Source organism: Helicoverpa zea, chromosome 10, assembly GCF_022581195.2.
Source record: "Helicoverpa zea isolate HzStark_Cry1AcR chromosome 10, ilHelZeax1.1, whole genome shotgun sequence".
Classification (NCBI taxonomy): Eukaryota; Metazoa; Arthropoda; class Insecta; order Lepidoptera; family Noctuidae; genus Helicoverpa; species Helicoverpa zea.
In genome coordinates this window covers 162,514-183,188 of record NC_061461.1, presented here as the reverse complement: position 1 = coordinate 183,188, position 20,675 = coordinate 162,514, and the positions used below count along the sequence as shown (strand labels likewise).

Sequence of the window (20,675 nt, the reverse complement as noted above, 5' to 3'; positions counted from 1 at the left end):
GGTTAATCCACATTTACTTTCACATGAATTTAAAGGCAATACGCGTACGGCAGACAATTTTTTATGAGTTTTATTTGGCTCTGAGCCAAACGCCGAGATGTTAGATATTAACAAGCTTATTGTGGAGCGGTCACAGCAGTGACGAGCTTCGGACAGCAGTCGTCGCGGGCTAGCTGCTAGTTCGCGACTTACGACACAGATGGCGCGTCCATATCTGCTGGCGTTCGTGAGGATCATCCCTGCTGGGTGCACACTGCAAACCAAATTCCCCATACACAGCTCATGGTTCAGGACTGTCATAACAGCTTAGAAGGATAATTTAAGTAACCCACATGTAAACAAGCACCCACTTTGTTTGTTATTAGTACTTTAACTTTGTTTTCTGTTTTCCTCTGTTTGTGGTTTAACTTCGAAGTTAAGGATAAATTTTGCAGGATTTTATTGCGCACTCGTTATATAGGTCATCTCTAAGTAACGGTTTAAGAATAAACATGCAAAGCTTGACAACAGTACACTGAGTACACATGACCCTTGCGCCAGGACCCTGAAGAGAAGAGCGCGTTATTCTTGAACAAACAATTCTATTATAGACTGGGCTTGTTTACGTCACCCAGGTGAAAGTACCCACTTTATAACTTATTCTGCTTATACCCTCATATTTGTATATTGTATAATATCATCATAATCTGTAATGTAGTTTTTCTCAGTGTTTCTGGAGTTTCTCAACCAACCAGCTGTTTTCCCGATGTCAAAGCTTATTTATCCCCGAGTAACACAGGCTATACACTAGCTTACACTAGCTATAGCCTGTGTAAGCTGGTTGACTACATAGGTGGAGTATATGAAGCAGCAGATAGAGAAAGTACATCAGGATTTACATTAGGGTAGAAAGTAGGAGGAGTATGTAAGGGACTATATGGAGTACCTAAGAAAAGTATAGTATAAGAGATTACAAAAGGAAGTACCCAGGACATGTAATAAATAATAGCGTCCACGGCCGATTTCGGCCACGGCGGCTGTTCTCATGTAAGGAGATCAGCCAGCTGCGCAGGACATATTATAGTGCACAAGCATTTGCGCAGACACAGGTGCACTCCCTATTCCTTCACTCTCATAACCCGATGGGACGGCAATCCGAAACGACCGGAAAGAGATCAGGGACCGACATTTACGTGCTCACCAACCACCAACAATGAATCAATCACCAACTTTCAGACTACGGGCTGCTTTGTGAAAGTTTAAGAAAACCCACAAAGCGATTTTGGCCCGACCCGGGAATCGAACCCGAGACCTCAAGCCCAGCAGCCGCGCTTGCAACCACTAGACCAACGAGGCAGTCATGTCAGACCAGGACATATACACAAAAATAGACTACATAAGGGGGGAGGAGAGTGTAAATACATAGAGGGTAGTACATAAGGGAGTATTGAGTAAGCAGGAGAAGAACATAATAAATTATGTACTCCCTTATATACCTACTCGCTCATGCTCCTGAAATGAAAAATGCGAATTTCATTTCTTTAATTTTTCTAGTTAAACTCCTGCCAAAAAGATAATAGCAAAACTGCGCAAACGCTTCGTGAGTCATCTGCCTTTAGGTCTTCGAGAAATGATAAATATATGGAATGGATCACCACACTTCTTTTCAAAGTAAATGCATATCATATGTAATCCACTAAGTGCACTTTCATTAAATTTCATCAGTGATATTTCGGGTGCAACTGTGCACTACACTGAAGTGAGTTCAGGAACCCGCTCGTACGCGTATAGACCAGGCTCGGACTGTGGCTAGCTCAGCTTACTGGTCGGCCGCACGGTTGTTATCTCACACAGGAATGACACGAGGATCTCGCTGGAGACCTCCCGCACACAGGTACGTAATCTGCAGTTCAAGTATACCTACACTGATTGAAGTTATAGCGATCGGTCACAACATCCATATCGTGAACAATCTCTATCTTATCTACCTGACTGACATGTCACACGAATTTAGATTTTACGTAACTATCTTATTTATAAACTAGGCCTACCTCAAACCGTCAAAAAAAATATTCATACCCTTGATATACCTAAGGAAAAAAAATAACCAGCTACAGTGGTTGCAGATGCCTCAATAAGCGCAAGCTACAACGAATAGTACCGATTACAGTACAAAGTGTACTGTCGCGGGCGGTTCCGCAGCCGAGCCTGATGCTGTGGTGCGACGCCACGCAGGCGAGCGCAGGCGCAGCGGGCGCACGTTATCAGCAGCGGGCGGGCGTCGCGGGCCGCGCGCGCCAGTCGCAGACATGGTGCAGGTGGCGCGCACACGCCGCGGGAGCGGGCCGCGCGACAAGGCCGCGGGCGAGGCGGCCGCCACCGACGCGCTGGAGGCGGCCCTGGCGCAGCTCGGCCCCTTCGGCTTCTACCAGGGCTACGTGCTGGTGCTGCTGTGCATCCCCAACCTGCTCGCCTGCATGTACTCGCTCAACTATGTTTTCGTGGCCGACTCCGTGCCATTCCGGTCAGTACTAACTTTATTAATAATAATAATTTAATAATAATTTATTTATTAACCAAAATCATACATAGATACATGAAAGAGAACTCAATATACATGAATATGGAGCTTAAATCTAGGGTACATAGATCTATGTTCAGAGATTGAAACCCTGCCTCTTACACTAGGACATCCTGTATTATAAGAGACAGTGATTCGGCCATTAATTATAAATGTATTAGTTTTATTTATGTAGACTAGGTCATAAGGCCCAGGACATTAGCGAGTTAAAATTTCATGCACGATGTATGAGTATATGTGGGAGTATGAAAGAGTGTGTGTGTGTGTGCGTGTGTGTTTGTGTGTGTGTGTGTGTGTGTGCGCTCGTGTGGTTGTGTGTATGTGGGTACTACCTCTACGCGATGTAAGTTAATAAAGCCTCAGTGTTTGGGTAGTCCTGTTGTAGAAGCCAGCTTGTGAGCTTAGATTTAAGTTGGTGACGGTTGAGATCTAGTATGTTGAGAGTTTTGTGGATTGCTTTGTAAACGTGTGAACTTAAGATGTAGTACTGGTGTTTGGCGAAGGAGGTCTTGTGTTGAGCGCCAGAGGGGCGGTTAATGCGTTTATTGGGGTTAGATTTCGGCAGCGTGGTATGCTTTCTGAGAACAGATTGGAGCACATACATTTGACGAACTGTGAGCACCTTGGTGTCAGCATAAAGTTGTGTTGTTGGGTATCTGTAAGGTTTTTTCGTCATTAACTTCAGAACAGCTCTCTGCGCTCGTTCTGCCCTGAGAAACCTAGTTTTCCCAGCACCACCCCAGACTGAGATGCAGTATTATATTATAGACTGACATAACGCGAAATACACCATTTTCAGAGTGTCAGGATCAGCCGATTCTCTTAGTCTTTTAAAGACATGAACTAGCCGCAGGGTCCTAGTTGTGACAGTATCAAGATGAACGTCCCATTTGAGCTCGTCATCAATCTGCACTCCCAAGTATTTAATATTGTTCGTTCTTGTGAGGGGCGAACAGAGGCAGTGTGACGTTTGGTTAGAGCAAGTGTGTGCAGTAAGTGAAAAAGAGCTGGGTGGTTTATGCTTATTTCATTTCATTTTAATCACAATGATTGTGAATTAGATTGTTTAATCCTTTCATTTTTTAAACAGCACAATTTGCTTAGTTTTAAATCAGTTTTTGCACCAATGTTACCTGCGGACTGAAAGTAAATTAATAATTATACCTAACTAAGCTGTGTTTGTTAATTAACTAAAAAATAATCCTAAGGTAAGATGAACCACTACGCGCCTCTCGCCAGACATCTACGTTCACAATTGTAAAACATAAAGAGTTTCAGTTTAGCAACAACTGAGCACATTGCACGACTGCCGCAGAGTCCACAAGTAGATGTCAGTAATGTAATCGCAGTCAGGGGAATACTTACCGGTGTAACAGGTCCAGCGGGTGATCATTAAATATTATTAACCTTTTATTTTTTTTAACATTGTTATCCTGTTTCGTTTATTTTTCAAGAACTCTTCAAGAACACGAACAAGTATTTCAAAATCTGACTCGTTTTGTTTTTTATTGCTTATTTTTAATTTTTCCTAGTGGACGTCGCACATGTTACGTTGGACGTTGCACATGACGTCTCACATTTGTATTTCTCTAAAAAACTTTAATATTACATTTGAGTATGTAAGACCATAATTTAAGAGCAGTGGCAGCTCTACTGTCACTGTTAAACTCAGGCCGCTGCTGACACAGATGATGGTTTCGACATGCTTCAGACTACTCAATAACGAAATGTCGACATCGGCACAAAAATGATGAAGGCATTTTGAAACATTAATAGTTCCATATAAACATCAATCCATCCATCGTCCCGTGGGAACTACTCCGCGCACCGGGACTAAAAGTAGCCTACCTCGATGAATGAGAACCGTGGATCAAATCTAGCTGGAAGAACTTATAGCATGAGGTCCATTAGCTCCTGAGATTAACGGCTTCAAGCAAGTGCTAGAACTTCTTGGGAAAACTAGCTAGATAGATACGCGGCCTTCGACAGGTCTGCGACATTCACTGCATAAGGAAGGTGGATGTTGTGGTTGGGGCGCAACTTGGGCACTTCGCTTGCCCAGCAGTGAACTGCGATACTGCTCATTTGTAGACATTGTGTTTGTAAACAAAGAATACGGCTCAGGGTTAGTACTGGGACCGTGCCGTGTTGATGCTGCCACTGCATACAGCTGCAACAAGACAGGCGAAATCTGGAGAAACGTGACGTTTTACAACATAACATTTCCATTACAGTACCACATGAATGCTGATAATATAATCTACATAATTAACATTGTAATCTGCTACCTGCGATTTTATTAGTGCCATCAGCGTGAGTCGCTTTGTATGAGAGTCGCGAGACAGCGGAGATGTCTGCCCAAGAGCAAGTCAGCCGCGAGCGCTATCTTATCGACAGATTGTTAGATAACCATCACCTGCGCGCTCTATACAGTACCATATAGCCTCGGATACATTCAAACAAACAATATGTCACTACTGTCAAAATAGAGTAGTTGTCCAAATATAGACGAACGTCATGACTAGGTGTTACTTGCGGTTTCATCCGCATCCTGACTGCCGATGAAACTGCCTCTTGCACTCGACGAATCGGTGACGTGCAACAAGTTCTACCTACTTTTTAAGTGATTAACTCCTTAATCAAATCAAATCAAAAATCGTTTATTCAAACTTGGCTGCAAAACAGCACTTTTTGAACGTCAGAAAACAAAAGACATCTCCCAAAACGCCTACCCTACCACTCAACTTCGCAACAAACTCCCGCAGGATATAATATGCAACCACCACATGCTAGCCAGCACCCATCATTTATGGCACTATAATATATTCCTCGCTTATAGTTCGAAAACCTATGTTACGATTGTCAGTTGGTGGTCGCCACAATGGACTGTCACATGCAGCGTAGGTCGGCCACCGACGAGGAACTGGCAAGATCTGACAATAGTTGCGGGTAGGTGCCACACGCAAGCCGCTTCCAACTCATCCTGTTGTAAATCAATGGTTCTCCCCTATATGTTCAGCAGTGGACGCCCTACGACACATGTGATGATTATGAAGAAATTCTACAAATGTGTTGCTTTCAATTACTTTGTGATTTATTTAGTTTTCTTCCGTGTGTCTGATGATAATAAAATGAATAGCACTCGTAACGCACGTAACGCAGATAGTACAGGAATCCTTTGTTTAGTTACATCATCGCGGCTGTAGTAGACGGGCCGACTCGCGTGATTGTAAACATTATTGTCTGTGAAGAAGATGCTCATCATTTGTTTCACAGATAATTACCCGTGTCCACTCCACCGAGTGAGCGTTAGCACTCAACAAATAAAGAGGAACATTATCATACAACAGTCACGTGCACACCTACATACGTCACAAATCATTAGCTTATCAATCAAATATCTGTTTGTAATCGGTTTGGGAATTTGTGCTAAAAGCTATTTTGAATATACAACAAATCTACGTGACGTTAAGAACGTAGGTAAAACAAGATTGTGAACTTCCCGGAAATATTTGGGGAAAGAAAATCATGTAAATGTTGGAGACGCATTTGATGAGGTGATGCTTAGATGCATGGTGCCGGAGTGCGAGCAGTCGCCGGCGCAGTTCGAGGACGAGGCGGCGCTGGCGCTGCTGCCGCCGGGCGCCTGCCAGCGCTACGCGCCGCTCGCGCCCCACGCCGCCTGCGAGCGCGACGCCTTCCACCACAACCACACCATCGCCTGCGACGCCTTCGTCTACCAGAACCACGACACTATATTTGCTGAGGTATAAACGTACACGCTATGCACCGTGCACGATATTTACATTTTATTGTGGTATGGCTTCTCTCTTTATAAAAACTCAATACAAAAAACAGATTATCGTACTCGTCTGTGGTGAGGGTATAGGGATATAAAATGGAGCTCATAAAATATACCTCCCAATGTTGACTCTTCCTTTCAAGAGACATGTTCAATGACTTCGTAGTTGTTTGTTTTAGCGCTGTAAAATTGCAAATTAATGAAAAAAAAGTCTTTTTTTATTAAACGGTTTTATTTAGCTCACCCCGTTTGTTTTATTTATTATTTATTCATTCTTGGGTCAAATTTAGAAATTAAAATTTCAGTGCCTTCCTGTTGTCAGATTGATCTGAAATTTGGTACACACCTTTAATTCCGATGACAATACAATATAGTAATATCAATAACATTGTAAATCCAAGATGGCCGCCGGTACAAAATGGCGGATTACATATTTTTCCACAACCCCCTCAATATGGGTATCAAATGAAAGGGCTACTCAAGTAGAATACTGTCAGCAACCCCAACGGGGCCCAACAAGGCCAAGGCCTGCCTGGGCTGCGGAATTGTCCTAAAGAGTTACCGTGGTCGTGGTACATAAAAGGCCTACGACGAAAAACAACGGTTTTTAGTCAGTAAGAGTCTAGCACTCCCTCACCGCTGCTGACCCATGTATAGAATGAAGAATATTCGGTAGGCATTTTCATTAAATACTAAAAACTAGATAATAAAAATTCGGTAAAAAAACTTTTAAGTTAAACGGTTTTATATCTTATGTGCACTGAAAAATAAAAAATAAAAAAACAGTTACTTACCTATAAACCTACGTAGGTGGTCCCGGTCATATAAGACTAAAATAAAAACGTGGGGCCCTCTGAAATCCTACTTATGGCAAAGCATATCTTTATACTTTGGTAGATCGTGAGCTCGGCGTTCGCTGATGAAGCCGCTACGGCTGATAATTGATTGTCAAAATCTCCAGTTATGATTATAGTAAGTCGATGCAATCCACACCTATTATACCTCTAGCTAGAAGAAAGTATTACAACAATAGTTACGGAATGGGCCTCACGTTTTTATTTTAGTCTAATATGACCGGGACCACCTACGTAGGTTTATAGGTAAGTAACTGTTTTTTTATTTTTTATTTTTCAGTGCACATAAGATATAAAACCGTTTAACTTAAAAGTTTTTTTACCGATTTTTTTTCAGTTCGACTTGGGATGTCGCGAGTGGATGCGCACGCTGGTGGGCACGGTGCGCAACGCGGCGCTGCCGGTGGCGCTGCTGCTCACCGGCTACGTCTCCGACACGTGAGTTGCCACACTGTCTCACACTGCCTCGCACTGCCTAGGCTGTCCTTAGCTGTGACCGCATACGTTGACGCCACTACGGCTTTACTATTTGTATGATGACACTCCACTGGGGTCAGTGCCGTCATGCCTATGGGTATCATTTTTTATTCATGATGATTATATGTGGTCAGGTTCGGGCGGCGCACCGCGTTCTGCGTGTTCTCGACGTGCGCGGCGGTGCTGGGCATCGTGAAGGCGTTCTCCATCAACTACCAGATGTACCTCAGCATGGAGTTCCTCGAGGCCGCCCTCGGCTACGGCTTCAACAGCGCCGCATACGTTATGAGTAAGCCCACATTACCCACAATTGAGCACTCTTTTCAATTATTTATTTTACTGCCTTACTGTCATTGTCCCTGCAATTTACCACTTTCTACAGACAGATTACCAGTCAGTATCTTAAACCCGTATCTCTCATCATCTCTTGGTTATCCATGTACCCACTAAAAGCATGGTCTTTGGTGAATGTGGTGAGAGTGTGTGTACAGATAAAGTTTGTCGCAGTGGTGGAGATCGCGCACCCGTCTCTGCGCGCGGTGTTCGCGTGCACGACGGGCATTGCTTACGGCGTGGGCGGCATGGTGTTCGCGTGGCTGGCGTGGAGCCTGCCCTACTGGCGCCACCTGCTGCTGCTCATCCACGCGCTGGCGCTGCTGCTGCCACTCTACTGGCTGCTGCTGGACGAGAGCCCGCGCTGGCTGCACGCGCGCGCCGACGCGCCCGCCGCCGCCGCTGTCATCCGCAAAGCCGCCAGGTGGAACAAGGTAACGTATATACGCCAACTCTGACGACTCCGACTTACCCAAAGGCTGGCGTATAGTATCTGGGTATAATAATATATAATTACTATAAGCGTATACACTCCCTTACGTAGTTCCTTATGTACTCTCGCTATAGACTTCCTTGATCTAGTATGGGGCTGGCCCACTATCACAGTTGGTACTGCGTAGGTGCTCGTGGACGAGGAGCTGATGCAGCGGCTGAGCGCGGAGAGCGCGGGCGCCAAGCCGCCGGCGCGCGGCGCGTGCGCCGCGGGCGGCGCTTGGCGCGACGTGCTGCGCTCGCGCGTGCTGCTGCTGCGGCTGGCCGTGTGCGGCTGGTGCTGGGCCGCCACCACCTTCGTGTACTACGGGCTCACCATCAACTCGGTGGCGCTGTCCGGCAACAAGTACACCAACTTCGCGCTCAACATGGCCATGGAGGTGGCCGCCTCTGTGCTCATCATGATGGCGCTCGAGCGCATCGGACGCAAACTCTGCATATTTCTTGCGTTCCTGCTATGCGGAGTTGCTTGCGTTTCACCATTTTTCATACGTAAGTTAATTAGGTACTTTGAAGTCCCTACCTCCTAAATAGACCTGACTACGTCTTTCTTGGTGTTCTGAGTAGACACCGCCTTCATAGTAGTCTCTACAATAGACTAATTTCGCATCGAATACTTAACAGATGATCTTCAAAATATAAAGTTTGACTTGGGAAATGAATTATAGTCATCATTGCGCTCTGTGTGCATTTCAGTGAGTAAGGCAACTATTGAGAAGGGAATGGTTTCAGAGCACGGCGGCGCGTCGCTGGGGCTGTTCTTCGTGGGCAAGCTGGCCATCACGTTCGCGTTCAACTCGCTGTATGTGTACACGGCGGAGCTGTACCCCACGCACGCGCGCAGCTCCGCGCTGGCCGCCTGCTCGCTGGTCGGCCGCCTGGGCTCCGTGCTGGCGCCGCAGACACCGCTACTGGTCAGTACACTCTTTACTCGTTTGCCAACTAGGCCATACCATGCAACTATGTAAATGTTTTTCATGAAACAAGTAGTTTACCTATGTAACCTCCTTGTCCTAGTTACCAGGACATCCTTGTCCTAGTTGTCAAAAATTAAAACTTTCCGAAACATACGAAAAATTCGCATGTTAAGATGATACTCCATCCACAGAGCTATCGCGGCAAGCCTTGCTTAGCCGTTGTTCGATCGAGCCGTGCGGCCGTTAGGACTATGTTGATGAGTTGTGCTGGTAGTTAGGTAAGATGGGCGCGTATCGTTGCAGAACATGTACGTGCAAGCGCTGCTGTACGGCGTGTGCAGCGGGTCGGCGGCGCTGCTGGTGCTGCTCATGCCGGAGACGCGGCACGCGCGCCTGCCGCAGCGCGTGGCGGACGCCGAGCGCCTGAGCAGCGCGCCGTCCGCGTCCGCGCCCGCGCCCGCGGTGCCAAGCGTCCGACACCTCTCCGCCGACACCTAGCGACACAACACATCGACACTCCAGCTACTTACCACACGTTTTAATTAATATTGCCAAAATAAGAGTCCTTTGACTAAATAGTCATGTCAGAGCGTGCACTGCGTCTTCTGCAGTAGTGCATTAAGTACTTATTGTATGGCTGATCTCGACAGTTGTTAGGCTGCTAGCATAAGAATAACATTTTATAGTAACTTATTATTGATGTTTGTACTTAGGCTAATGTTTTGTAACTGTGATAAATTAATAATGTACTTACTTGAAATAAACAAACGTGCTTTGAACACAATTAGTGTTTCCTTTTCGCTGATTACTGCATGTGTTCAGACAAAGATAAATTGGTACTTAATAAATAAATATTGCGCTCTTCTGATATTAGTCGGTAAACACTGTTGTAAATACATACAACATTACATGACTAAGCAAATAGCAATTAGATCCGTAATTACTTAATAGGTTTGTTTTCGTGCAAATGTAACTACATGGATTCTCAGCCACTTTATAATAAAATTATTTCGTAATACCTACTGCCTGAACTAAGTAAATCAAACTACTCTCAGAGGCGGGGTCGATAGTAAAATAGCTTAAGCAACAAAAATCAATTCATAATTTATTCGATGTCAAAAAAACCATATCAAAAATATACAAAACATTACATCTACTTACACATTACTCTAAGGATATGTACATGTGACGTGAGCAGGGAGCTCCACCTCCGACTGACAACGCCCCAGCAGACTCGACGTGCACCGAACACCAACCTATCTTACTGGCTTACAGCGTTACTATCGACAATAACTTCATGTTCCTTCACTTCTTATCTAACTGCCAAGTTATACATAGATAACATACATGTTCCGCAAGGGTAAGTACCCACCTATAAGGCTATACCGAAGGAACTGCGACCATCTGTCGTATGTTTCGAATGGCAGCCAGTTGGGCTTTAGCCCAAAGACCCAGGGCAAAAGTAAGTTGCGAGTACGGACCCTCCTGCAGGTGCAGTGCACAGTTGAGCGTCAACGTGTCTCGTCAGGCAGTCGCCAGCCAAGGTTGGTAAGATTAAAGCCAAACCATCCAGCTGTTAACCGAGCACTGAACAATACCTACGCAAACCTCCGACTGCCCTCAGAGTACTTTCAGAAGCACTCACCAAATCTTTTTCCTAATAATACCTTACAAAAATCGGTGTAAAACTGACTCTATTTACATTATTTATATATACAAACCAGCATTTTAGTGTTTCGGCTTCTATTCCGAAAGGATCGTGATGGTGGTTATATATTTATGTTGCCGCTATAACCATAGATTATATAGTTACTATAACAACAAATACTAAAAGGTAGAAGACAATAAATATTTTAGCTGTGATTTTTTTTCGATAATAATACGGATCCTTTCGTGCAAGAGTCCGACTCGCACTTGGCCACTTTTTTTTTAATTCTCTACTGTACGCAAAAAAGAGTCAGTTCCACGCCACTATATTACAATACATAGAAGCTACAAGACACCCTGTATAATGTTTATACTGCAACAGCGTACCTACTATCTATCTAACTCAGTCTTAGATATGCCTATCACCGACTCTAACTTATCACAACAACAACAACTCGTGGCCTGGTTACCAACGTGTCGTTATTATCTTAGTCTAACATCGCTACGCAGCGAACTTAGCACGTCACACGCCGCGACCCGCCTGCGACATACATACTGTATACTTACAACTATTCACCTACGCTCCACTAGGTACATGATATATCACAAATACGTATTACTTTGTTCTCTTTGTTTCTCCTGCATTATGTTACATAATTAATAACGGTAGTTGTTTTCTATGACGAGTCTTAACTGTGGCATAATTTTGGCACATTACAAAAAACGTAACGTACGTGTCAAGCTTATTCACGTAGGTATCCTACGCGCAGGTGCCACAGTTATTGACTTAAATAGAAATAACCATCTCACTATCAGTATAAAATACGAGTATTAGAGTACCACCAATGCTTAACATTCCACTAACTGAGACCTGCGGGCCTAGCATGACCGCCATAGAAACAGCTTTTGTCTACCGGAGAATCGACAAAATGACAGATTGAAGAAAGATTTCTATCGATCCGAGCATGGCGATGTTTGACATCGAGAAGAGAAATGTTTCTTTTCTTCATCGACATGTGTCTATCGCGTCGAGCATGACGACTATATTTTATCTACTTTTGACATTTGGGAGTAGATATAACTTTCTATATGAAATGTCAAATACTCTACATCTCATCGGACCTAGACAAGAGTAGACAAGAATATTATTATAATTTTAAGTTCTCAAATAGCATTTACAAAGTATTTCGGGGTCCTACCGTCGTCATGTGGTCAGTATTTATGCTGAGAAGAATCAGTGTAAAGCTCAAAGAACGAGCTATACGAGTGTTAAGCCTCTCGACATCGAAAACGTAAATGTGCAGAGATGGTGCAGTATTTGTGCCAGGAATCTGTCTCCTATATCTCAGGGTCTGCCTGTTCTTGTCAATGTAAGTACCTACAGTCTATTTTATTTTGTTGTGCTTTCCAATTGTTATCAACCAAAAATATGACAAAGTTTTCGTCCTTATAGATAAGGTTTAAATATAGAAAAATCTATTCACTTCATTTATTATTGTTTCTAAGATTATTTTGTCTATTATGTAGGTATTGCCCTTCATTGCAAGAAAATGATTAAACAGAAGAAAAATATTTAACAAAGTCTAATTGTTGCAGGTTCTTTGCTCGGGTCCTGCTTAGGTCATTAACAACATTACTAACCACTGTTAGCAAATTTTTTAAACAATTTGTTTTTGCAATGAATACAAGGTTAGTATACCTAATATTAGATATGACCTCTATTTCAGATTGTAGATACTGAGTGCAAAATACTGAACATAAATGCCAATTATCGTGACAGAGTTCATAAACAATCAATTTTCAATAGTTCTCTCATTAAGAACGAACTGCGCAGGCTATATGACTCTAGAATTGGACAGTTTTATCTGCTAAGAAGAAAATTACATTTTAAATAAACAACCATTATGATTTTAATATTCACATTCTTTATTAAATAATATAATTTCAATAATTTATAATTTGTAAACTGAAGGCCCAGCTGTCATTTAGCATCCTTTTTTTGTAATCTGAAACAAGAACACAAAATTAAATTATCATTCATTTTCAGGGGATTCTAGTTATGCATTAGGGTCTTGGCTCATGACACCAATAATAATGCTGATAATGTATCAGTATCAGTATGTTATTCTTTTATAATACTGTAAAAACTCTTTACCAAACACAGTTATTTCTTTTTGCAGGGTGCCTATGCTACAAGCTACAACTCTTCCCGAGGAAAGGCAGAGAGAGAGAGACACACTAATGACCTTAGTGGTAGCTTACTACAAGCTGCAACTCACAGAAGAGCAACTATTATGAATATCTTTGTATATCAACAGTTCTTCAAACCATACAGACAGAATTGAGTTGCTGGGGAGTTTGTTCCACCGCTTCTGCTGCTGATTTTCAGCCTATTTTGAATAAATGACTTTATCTGTAGCCTTAATTTTATGTAAATAAACCTTTACCTCTGTGTAAATGATTGTCTCATTTTATTTTTTATCTTAAGAGTTGTTGCTTATATTATATCACACAAGCAACAAATAGGTACTATAATTATTATTGCCATAATTATATTTTGAAAACAAAGCATGAGAGTTTTGCTAGAATGAAGCCAACAAGTCTGGGGAACTATTACTATAGTAAATGAATATTATTTAAAGACACTTACTAATAGAATATTTCTCGTGTCAGCATTGTATGCCAAGAACTCGTTCTTTTTCCATATTTTTTCAGCAGCTTTTGAATACTGACCCATTCTTCTTTATCGTGGCCTTCTTTTCTCAATGGATCGCGATATTATCTTCTCTGTTTATTGGATGGGACTTCGTACGCTGTAAATAAACAGTTTTTGTAACGGCGAAAGTAAAAACACTTCGGGCAATAATATAGGGAAGCAAGATAACAGTGAGGAACACATTGAACTGTGCATGGCAAAGTGTTCATCAGACAATGCCACCGATCACCATTTATTGAGATTATTATGTTATTTTCCTTTGTTCTTTTCATCGTATGTATGGATAATTAATTATTGTTCGTTTAGATTAATTACACACAACTATTGGAATAATCAGTACTTTATTTATTTAATCACAAAATCTACTTACTTTTTCCTTGCCGCAGTAGTCACCAATATTAAAAATCAACAACTTAAATTAATATGTAAAATCAACAACAAGAATCGTTTTTTGTAAACAAATTAACAAACAAACATCAACCATTTTAGTTCCACAGATAAGAAATAAGTTCGATGAATACGTTTTGTTGTTGCTTTGAGTTACGTGAGTTTATGTATAGGTTCATGCGTGAAAAATAGTGCATTGACACATTTTTTTGGCTAACTAAACGTAAATTCATCGCAGAACGACCCATCACTAGCTACTTATCCGTTGCTATGGAAAGTCTTTCTCTTGATAGAAACGCGAGTCTACAGCTCGCGCCATGCTCGGGTAGAAGACATGTCGAGTGGGAAAGAAAGAGCTTTGTCGTTTCTTGGTAGAATAGAGATAGAATTGCCATGCTAGGCCCGCTGAATCGAGAGTGTCTTCTTTTAAACAAATTGTTAATTGTTAGCATCAATATCATGAGAGGATTTCTATTCAGATGAGATGGTTATTATCCTGATGTCTTAGGACTCTACGTCACAATCTTACATCATTATTGGATCCTTGAAACTAGCATCTAAAGTGTACGATGTAACGAGTGTTTGAATGCGAGGCGGGCGAGGCGGTCAGGCGGGCACGTCGCGCTTGAGCGGGCGCAGCTCGGCGGCGTGCGGCGCGGGCGGCGCCAGCGGCGGCGGCTGCAGGCGCGCGTACACCAGGCGCAGCGCCGCCAGCGCCGCCAGTGTCAGCGCCGCCGTGCTGCCGAACGTGGCCACGGGCCCGCGCCGCGCGTACACCGCCGACACGAACACCGGGCCCAGCGCGCGCGACAGGCAGCCCGCGCCCGTCAGCACACCCTGCCACACGCCCTGCGGCCGCGGCCCCAGCACCTTCGAGAATATCGTCTGGATGAGCGTCACGCCCAGCGAGTAGCCCACCGACACGCACGCGTAGCCCGCCAGGAACTGCGCCAGCGTGAGGCCCCGCGACTCCGCGCACCACGGCTGCGTCTCCTGCGGACACCCGCCGCCCGCCTCCGCCGCGCCACTGGGCGCCAGCGGCGGCGGGCCCGGGCCCCACGGGATGCACAGCACCGACGCCAGCCCCGTCAGCAGGAAGCCGCCCCACAGCAGCAGCGCGCTGCAACACACACGCGTTCCGTCACACACTCGTGCTCGCCGGCTGCGATGAACTACTGCTGGCAGCCAGCAAGCGCGACTTACCGCTCCTCGAAGACGCGCGTGAGCGGGCCGATGAGCGCGAAGGTGAGGCAGGCGAGCACGGCGCCGCCGCTCATCAGCGCGCCCATGTACTCCAGCGCCTGGCGCTTGCTCCACGCGAACTGGTCCATGGTCAGCATGGTGGCCAGCGTCTCCAGCAGCACGAAGTTGAACACCAGCACGAAGAAGGCCGCCACCAGCGTCCAGCTGCTCACCGGGTCCGGCTTCAAAGCTTTTAAAGCTTCCTTTTCTACAATCAAACATGACCATGGGAGTTTAGTCTCTCTCGTGGTTCCGGAATGTATGGAAGGACCTAAATGCATACGGCACGTTTTGTTGTATCATCATAACAGACCGCAGACATGTGTAAAAATATGAACGTTTGGAAGTATTTAAGGATATGGGATTGTGTGTTACTCTTCGACCCAGAAACCACTTTTCAATAATGAAGCTTATATGTTTATCAGAATAACACATGTTCTACTTTTTATCCAGGTGCAGGAAGTAATTTCCTTGGATGAGAGGTGATACCGTGAGCCAAAGCTAGCACTAAATAAAGTAGACGTTAAGCGTACACACCGTTGTCGGCGCCCTGCGCGATCATGGCCTCCCTGGCCGCGATCTTCCTCTCCTTGAAGCAGCACGGCAGGAAGAGCAGGAAGTTGAGGAAGCCGAGCACGGCGTTGATCCAGCCGGCGGCGGTGTACATGTCGAGGCGCAGCGGCGCGGACAGGTCGCCGGGCGGCGCGTAGGGCGCGCCGGGGCCCAGCGGCGCCGCGGCCGCCTGCAGCGCGGGGCCCACCACGAAGCCCAGCACCTGCGCCAGCGACACCACGGCCACGGCGCGCGTGCGCTCGCTCACCAGCGTCGCCGCCGACAGGTACGAGCGCGCCACCGCGATGTTCGCTGTCGCCGCAACACCATCACATTGTTAGTCAGGCTCACCTCGACCAATGTTATTACATAGCCTGATCGACTATTTTTTGTTAACAAATATGTATTTATTTTATAACATTATTAAGAAACGGCGACTAATCCACCTTCCCTATCCGCCTTCTTCCAAGTAAACACATTAGGATCGACTTTCAGTCTAACCAAATGCAGCTCCAGTCATCGTCATCGTTGACGCGGTCGGTTCGTGCAACCCTTTGCCGGCTGTTACCTTTGGTCACTTAATCTGGCTGTCACATAAGTAGAAGCTCGAACCGGCGCTCTATTTTTACGTAACCATAATAAATTGCCGCCCATTGTTCGGGGATTAAATAACTGAAAATGGTTCCGTTTTGTTTATTGATAACAAACGCTTTGGTAACCTTTCGCTGCCATAGAAAACGTAAAGAGCATATTTTGAAAGGTGTAGAGGCAACATGCAGTGCGATAAGCAGACGCACCTGAGCTGACGCCGACGAGGAACCTGGCGAACACCATCCAGTACTTGGCGTAGGGGCGCGTGAGGTGCAGCTGCGCGTACAGCACGCTGGCCAGCACGAACAGCGCCAGCGTGGTCAGCAGAGGCGCGCGCGCCGAGCCCGCGCGGTTGGCCCACAGTCCCAGCAGCGGCGAGAACACCAGCTGCCCCAGCGGGTTGGCGCCCACCGCCAGCCCCAGCACTTCCTTCTGCGCGCCCGGCTCCAACTGCAACCGGCGCGGTCGGCGTTTACACAATGCATATTCTACCACTAGCTACCTACTAGCTGACTCTCTGTGTGATATAGGCTCGTGCGCGGCTTCTTACCCCGGATGATCATATTAATAAATACATACTATAATCGCAGTTCATACATACTACTTTTTGATAATGTTGTTTCTACGCGCAATGCTCATTATGATGTTGGTTCACCAGGCAGGCAAGCCAAACAAAATACGGCTTTGGTTATACCTATGTTATGTACTGTATGCTTTCGTGAGAAACTTGATTGAATCAATGAAAATACATCGATGTTTGGCAGCAGCAAGCACTGGGTGTGTGTGGCTGGTGGCGCGGGGACGGGCGGAGCGTCGGCCGCGTGCCTCTCAATAACGACTATTTTTAGCCTTCATTCCTTCACACATCGGCTTCGCGACGCTTATCAAGTTAAAGACTGCTGTCCACAGCTCTCCCGCGGCCGCATCATGACGCCACTACTGCCATCAGCGCAACACTTACTGTTGCCTTCACTACGACTGTAGCCACCACACATTGTGCCTACGCGCTTCGTTGTTCTGTGTGTTGTCTGTCAAGTGTGAGAAAACAGAGTGAATGGATATACTCCACCATGTATTTGAGTGAGAACAATTTAGAACGTATTTACGATTTAGTGTGCGTATTATATTATAAGATTTAGTATGCGTGTGAGTGTGTGAGTGCGGCGCGGCGTCGGTCGCTGGGCGCCCGTGCCTTGCACTGCGCTCACTGCCGTGACCGTGCCCGCTCATCACGAACACTGTCGCTTTCTCGATCTCCAACCAAACGACATTCCGTGCACATCGCTTAATATCATTTTAAAATACATTATATACCTATGATTGAACTGGGCCTAAAATCTACGGACTGGAGCGGCTGCCTCACACGCGTAGGTACTCGTTACGGTGCTCGTTATCTGCCAGGTAAGTAGGTTTAATTACCGATTAGTTCTAATAGTCACTCATTAGGTTAGTCTTTCTGACCGAAAAACATTTGGATTCATTCGTACAAAGTAACACTTCATTACTTTGCTGATCCACTTGCAGTCATCAGCTGAACCCTGTCAGACTGAAAGCTGACCAACATAGATGGGAAAAGACCAGGCAAGTACAATCTGTGTGAAGGAGTGACCACGGTATCTTTACATAAATAGGTGCCACGGATACCTATTATGAAATTTTCCCTCAATCGAGCTAGTAAGTAAAGGGCAAAATATTCCAGTGAATGGCAATGTTATTATCAGCAACCCAAGTATGATAACAATGCGGTTATCTCAGGGCCGCGCCACGGTGCCGCGCACGCGCACTGATATTGGGTTACATTGTTCGTACATACCTACTTCTGAATAGTTAATCACTACTCATCCTCCATCCTCCGAGCCTTTTCCCAACTATGTTGGGGTCGGCTTCCAGTCTAACCGGATGTAGCTGAGTACCAGTGCTTTACAAGGAGCGACTGCCCTATCTGACCCCCTCAACCTAGTTACCCGGGCAACCCGAAACCCCTAGGTTAGACTGGTGACTTGGGTATACTTTGGAAAATATTAACGCTGACAAATATGGAGTTTAAAGCTGCTCTAAGTAGGCAGGTACTTCCTGTCGGGGCCGCGGGATTGTTCGAAAGAGTTAAAGCGGCCCTGGCACATAAAAGGTCTACGAAAGAACATTAATAGGTTTAATTCAGTAAGATTCTGACACTCCCTCACGCTGCTAACCCACAGCGGGATGGGTCATTTGATGATTTCCCATAAAACAGTATTTACCTTGTTTTTATTATATAAAATAAAAAAATACCTATATTTTTAAAACACCACCATTTATTTTCTAAACGATACAAAGCAAGATAAAATAGCAGGTGAAAGTTTTTGTAGTACCGAATGATTATCTTTTAATCTACTTCTTATCTTTAAATCACTGAGGAAACAGTGATTTTTGACAACGGTCAACAATTGAAGTTTAAAAATGTCGTTTGAATTCAATTCAATAATTCATTTGTTCCAAATTAAGTATACGGTCCATAATAAGGAAAACCTTTGCCCTGAACACAACATGTATCTTGTCACTGTGCGTACGGTGCCGCCATAGTAGGTAATTACTTACTGAGCACGGACATGTACGGATGAGGCAGGTACACATACAGCCACCAGCTTCCTGACAGTGCTCATTGTTTCGACTAGGTTGCTAATGTTGACATCAATCAACATTACATCAAAACTATTAGCGCCGTCTACAACATACAGGAGGCGTCCTAATGCAGGCCCGTCCATAGCTACGCACACAGGTACTGTACCAGGTTCTGTATGGTTCCCTGGATGGAGACAATTATTGGCTTGGTGGGACCGGAGGAACCTCGGAAACAGAATGTTTACTTTACAAGGCATAGACGAACAGCATTATTCTTAGAGTGAGTACACAACAGAGTATAAGCATGGCATATGAAGAGTACAAGGGGGAGCAAATAAAAGAGGAGGTATATAGGGAGAGTACATAACGGTGGTAAATTAAGGGAGTACATTACATTAACCTATAGGGAAAACATTGTATAGGGTATGCATACGTACATAGTCGCAGATTACTTTAAACGGAAAACGAAATAAGAGTTATGTCCCACGTAAATGAATTGGGCATGCTCCATTGCCCTTTGTGGAGCCCCTGATTACAAATTCAGTTTAAAAGAATGCATCTCTATCAATAACGTACCTACCTATTTGTTAGTGCAAACTTTTTTGTAAACGCTTTAATTTTTAATAGGTATTTGCCTTCATTTAAATCACATTAGAAGGTGATTGTGAACAGTGACTAAGTTTAAAGTATGTTGTAGGTATACTTAATAGGTGCGCGGTACGTGACCTCACGCACTTTCTCTGAGAGGTGGAAAGACCTTGCGGTGGAATGTTACCTTGTCGAGGTAGGGCCACACTCCGGTCAGCACGATGCTGAAGCCCAGCGACATCTGGAACATGGTGAAGTAGATGACGTAGACGCTGCGCCAGCGCTCGCGCCGCTCCTGAGCCGTCTCCAGCAGCGGCGCCGGAGCCTCGTCCGCCTCGGGCTCCTGCCGCACGCGCCCCGCCAGGCCCTTAAACCACTCCATATCGCAAGCACGCACTACGGCTCTACTCCAGAATCGCGTAAACCTTGTAACTTTACGTACACTGAGTTTCGGAGATGACAGAGATACATTTCGTGAAACAACAAATAGCAAGCGTATGGAGCGCGCGACGAACACAAAGTAACGTAAACAAAGAAGCGCCGACGCTGTGGGGAGCGAGGCGTGTTGCGCAAGCGCTGCGCCGCCCGCGCCTCTCGCGACTGACGGACTGACCTCACTCGGCCGATGTCGTTCGTTGGCATCGTTTCCCTCCGCGTAATCTCCACTCTCCTCAACAACATATTGCTCTGCTGTTTTTAAATTACACACACTTAAAAACTTGTAATTACAACTTGTAAATAGACATTATCCTTGCCGTAGTATTGTAATCTGTGTCCTTACCTTTAATCTTTTAAAATGCTAAACTCATTATGATCAAATAAAGTAGGTACCTAATTGGCGATAGGTTATCTATTTTCAGACTTTCATAACTACCCAGACTGTCATTCATAATTACGTTACTAGTCAGATAGATTT

General features: G+C 44.9%; 2 protein-coding genes and 1 long non-coding RNA gene across 4 annotated transcripts; 2 read left to right on the top strand and 1 right to left on the bottom strand.

Annotated features, from left to right (window-relative positions):
- The first annotated feature begins 2,124 nt into the window (after window positions 1-2,124).
- Window positions 2,125-10,219, top strand: LOC124633720 (organic cation transporter protein-like). 2 transcript variants are annotated; one of them, XM_047169032.1, is made up of 8 exons: window positions 2,125-2,503; window positions 6,129-6,327; window positions 7,554-7,654; window positions 7,828-7,982; window positions 8,185-8,460; window positions 8,647-9,010; window positions 9,251-9,432; window positions 9,739-10,219. In XM_047169032.1, the coding sequence occupies exons 1-8, from the start codon at window positions 2,289-2,291 to the stop codon at window positions 9,975-9,977; spliced, it is 1,731 nt and encodes a 576-aa protein (XP_047024988.1). In that variant the 5' UTR covers window positions 2,125-2,288; the 3' UTR covers window positions 9,978-10,219. The 2 variants fall into 2 exon arrangements, with proteins under 2 accessions (XP_047024988.1, XP_047024990.1); XM_047169034.1 differs by having other exon boundaries at window positions 2,221-2,503; window positions 8,201-8,460.
- A 308-nt stretch (window positions 10,220-10,527) lies between these two features.
- LOC124633721 (major facilitator superfamily domain-containing protein 8) lies at window positions 10,528-20,364 on the bottom strand. The gene is made up of 6 exons (XM_047169035.1): window positions 19,947-20,364; window positions 16,777-17,020; window positions 15,965-16,291; window positions 15,389-15,635; window positions 14,594-15,305; window positions 10,528-11,956 (listed from the first exon to the last, which is right to left on the bottom strand). Exons 1-5 carry the CDS (start codon window positions 20,139-20,141, stop codon window positions 14,792-14,794), a joined length of 1,527 nt encoding a protein of 508 aa, XP_047024991.1. The 5' UTR covers window positions 20,142-20,364; the 3' UTR covers window positions 10,528-11,956; window positions 14,594-14,791.
- On the top strand, window positions 12,144-13,314 carry LOC124633722. The gene is made up of 3 exons (XR_006984778.1): window positions 12,144-12,452; window positions 12,679-12,771; window positions 13,263-13,314. It is a non-coding gene; the product is annotated as an uncharacterized LOC124633722 (long non-coding RNA).
- Window positions 20,365-20,675: the final 311 nt, after the last annotated feature.

Bases quoted from the DNA above. Each gene is read 5' to 3' on its own strand.
- LOC124633721 (XM_047169035.1), bottom strand. From the start codon at position 20,141: ATGGAGTGGTTTAAGGGCCTGGCGGGGCGCGTGCGGCAGGAGCCCGAG. The intron at 17,021-19,946 runs GTAACATTCCAC...CGCCGGTTGCAG, and splicing joins TGTGGCCCTACCTCGACAAG to TTGGAGCCGGGCGCGCAGAA. The intron at 15,306-15,388 runs GTAAGTCGCGCT...TGTGTGTTGCAG, and splicing joins ACGCGCGTCTTCGAGGAGCG to CGCGCTGCTGCTGTGGGGCG.
- LOC124633720 (XM_047169032.1), top strand. From the start codon at position 2,289: ATGGTGCAGGTGGCGCGCACACGCCGCGGGAGCGGGCCGCGCGACAAG. The intron at 2,504-6,128 runs GTCAGTACTAAC...GGTGATGCTTAG, and splicing joins GCCGACTCCGTGCCATTCCG to ATGCATGGTGCCGGAGTGCG. The intron at 9,011-9,250 runs GTAAGTTAATTA...GAATGGTTTCAG, and splicing joins CGTTTCACCATTTTTCATAC to AGCACGGCGGCGCGTCGCTG.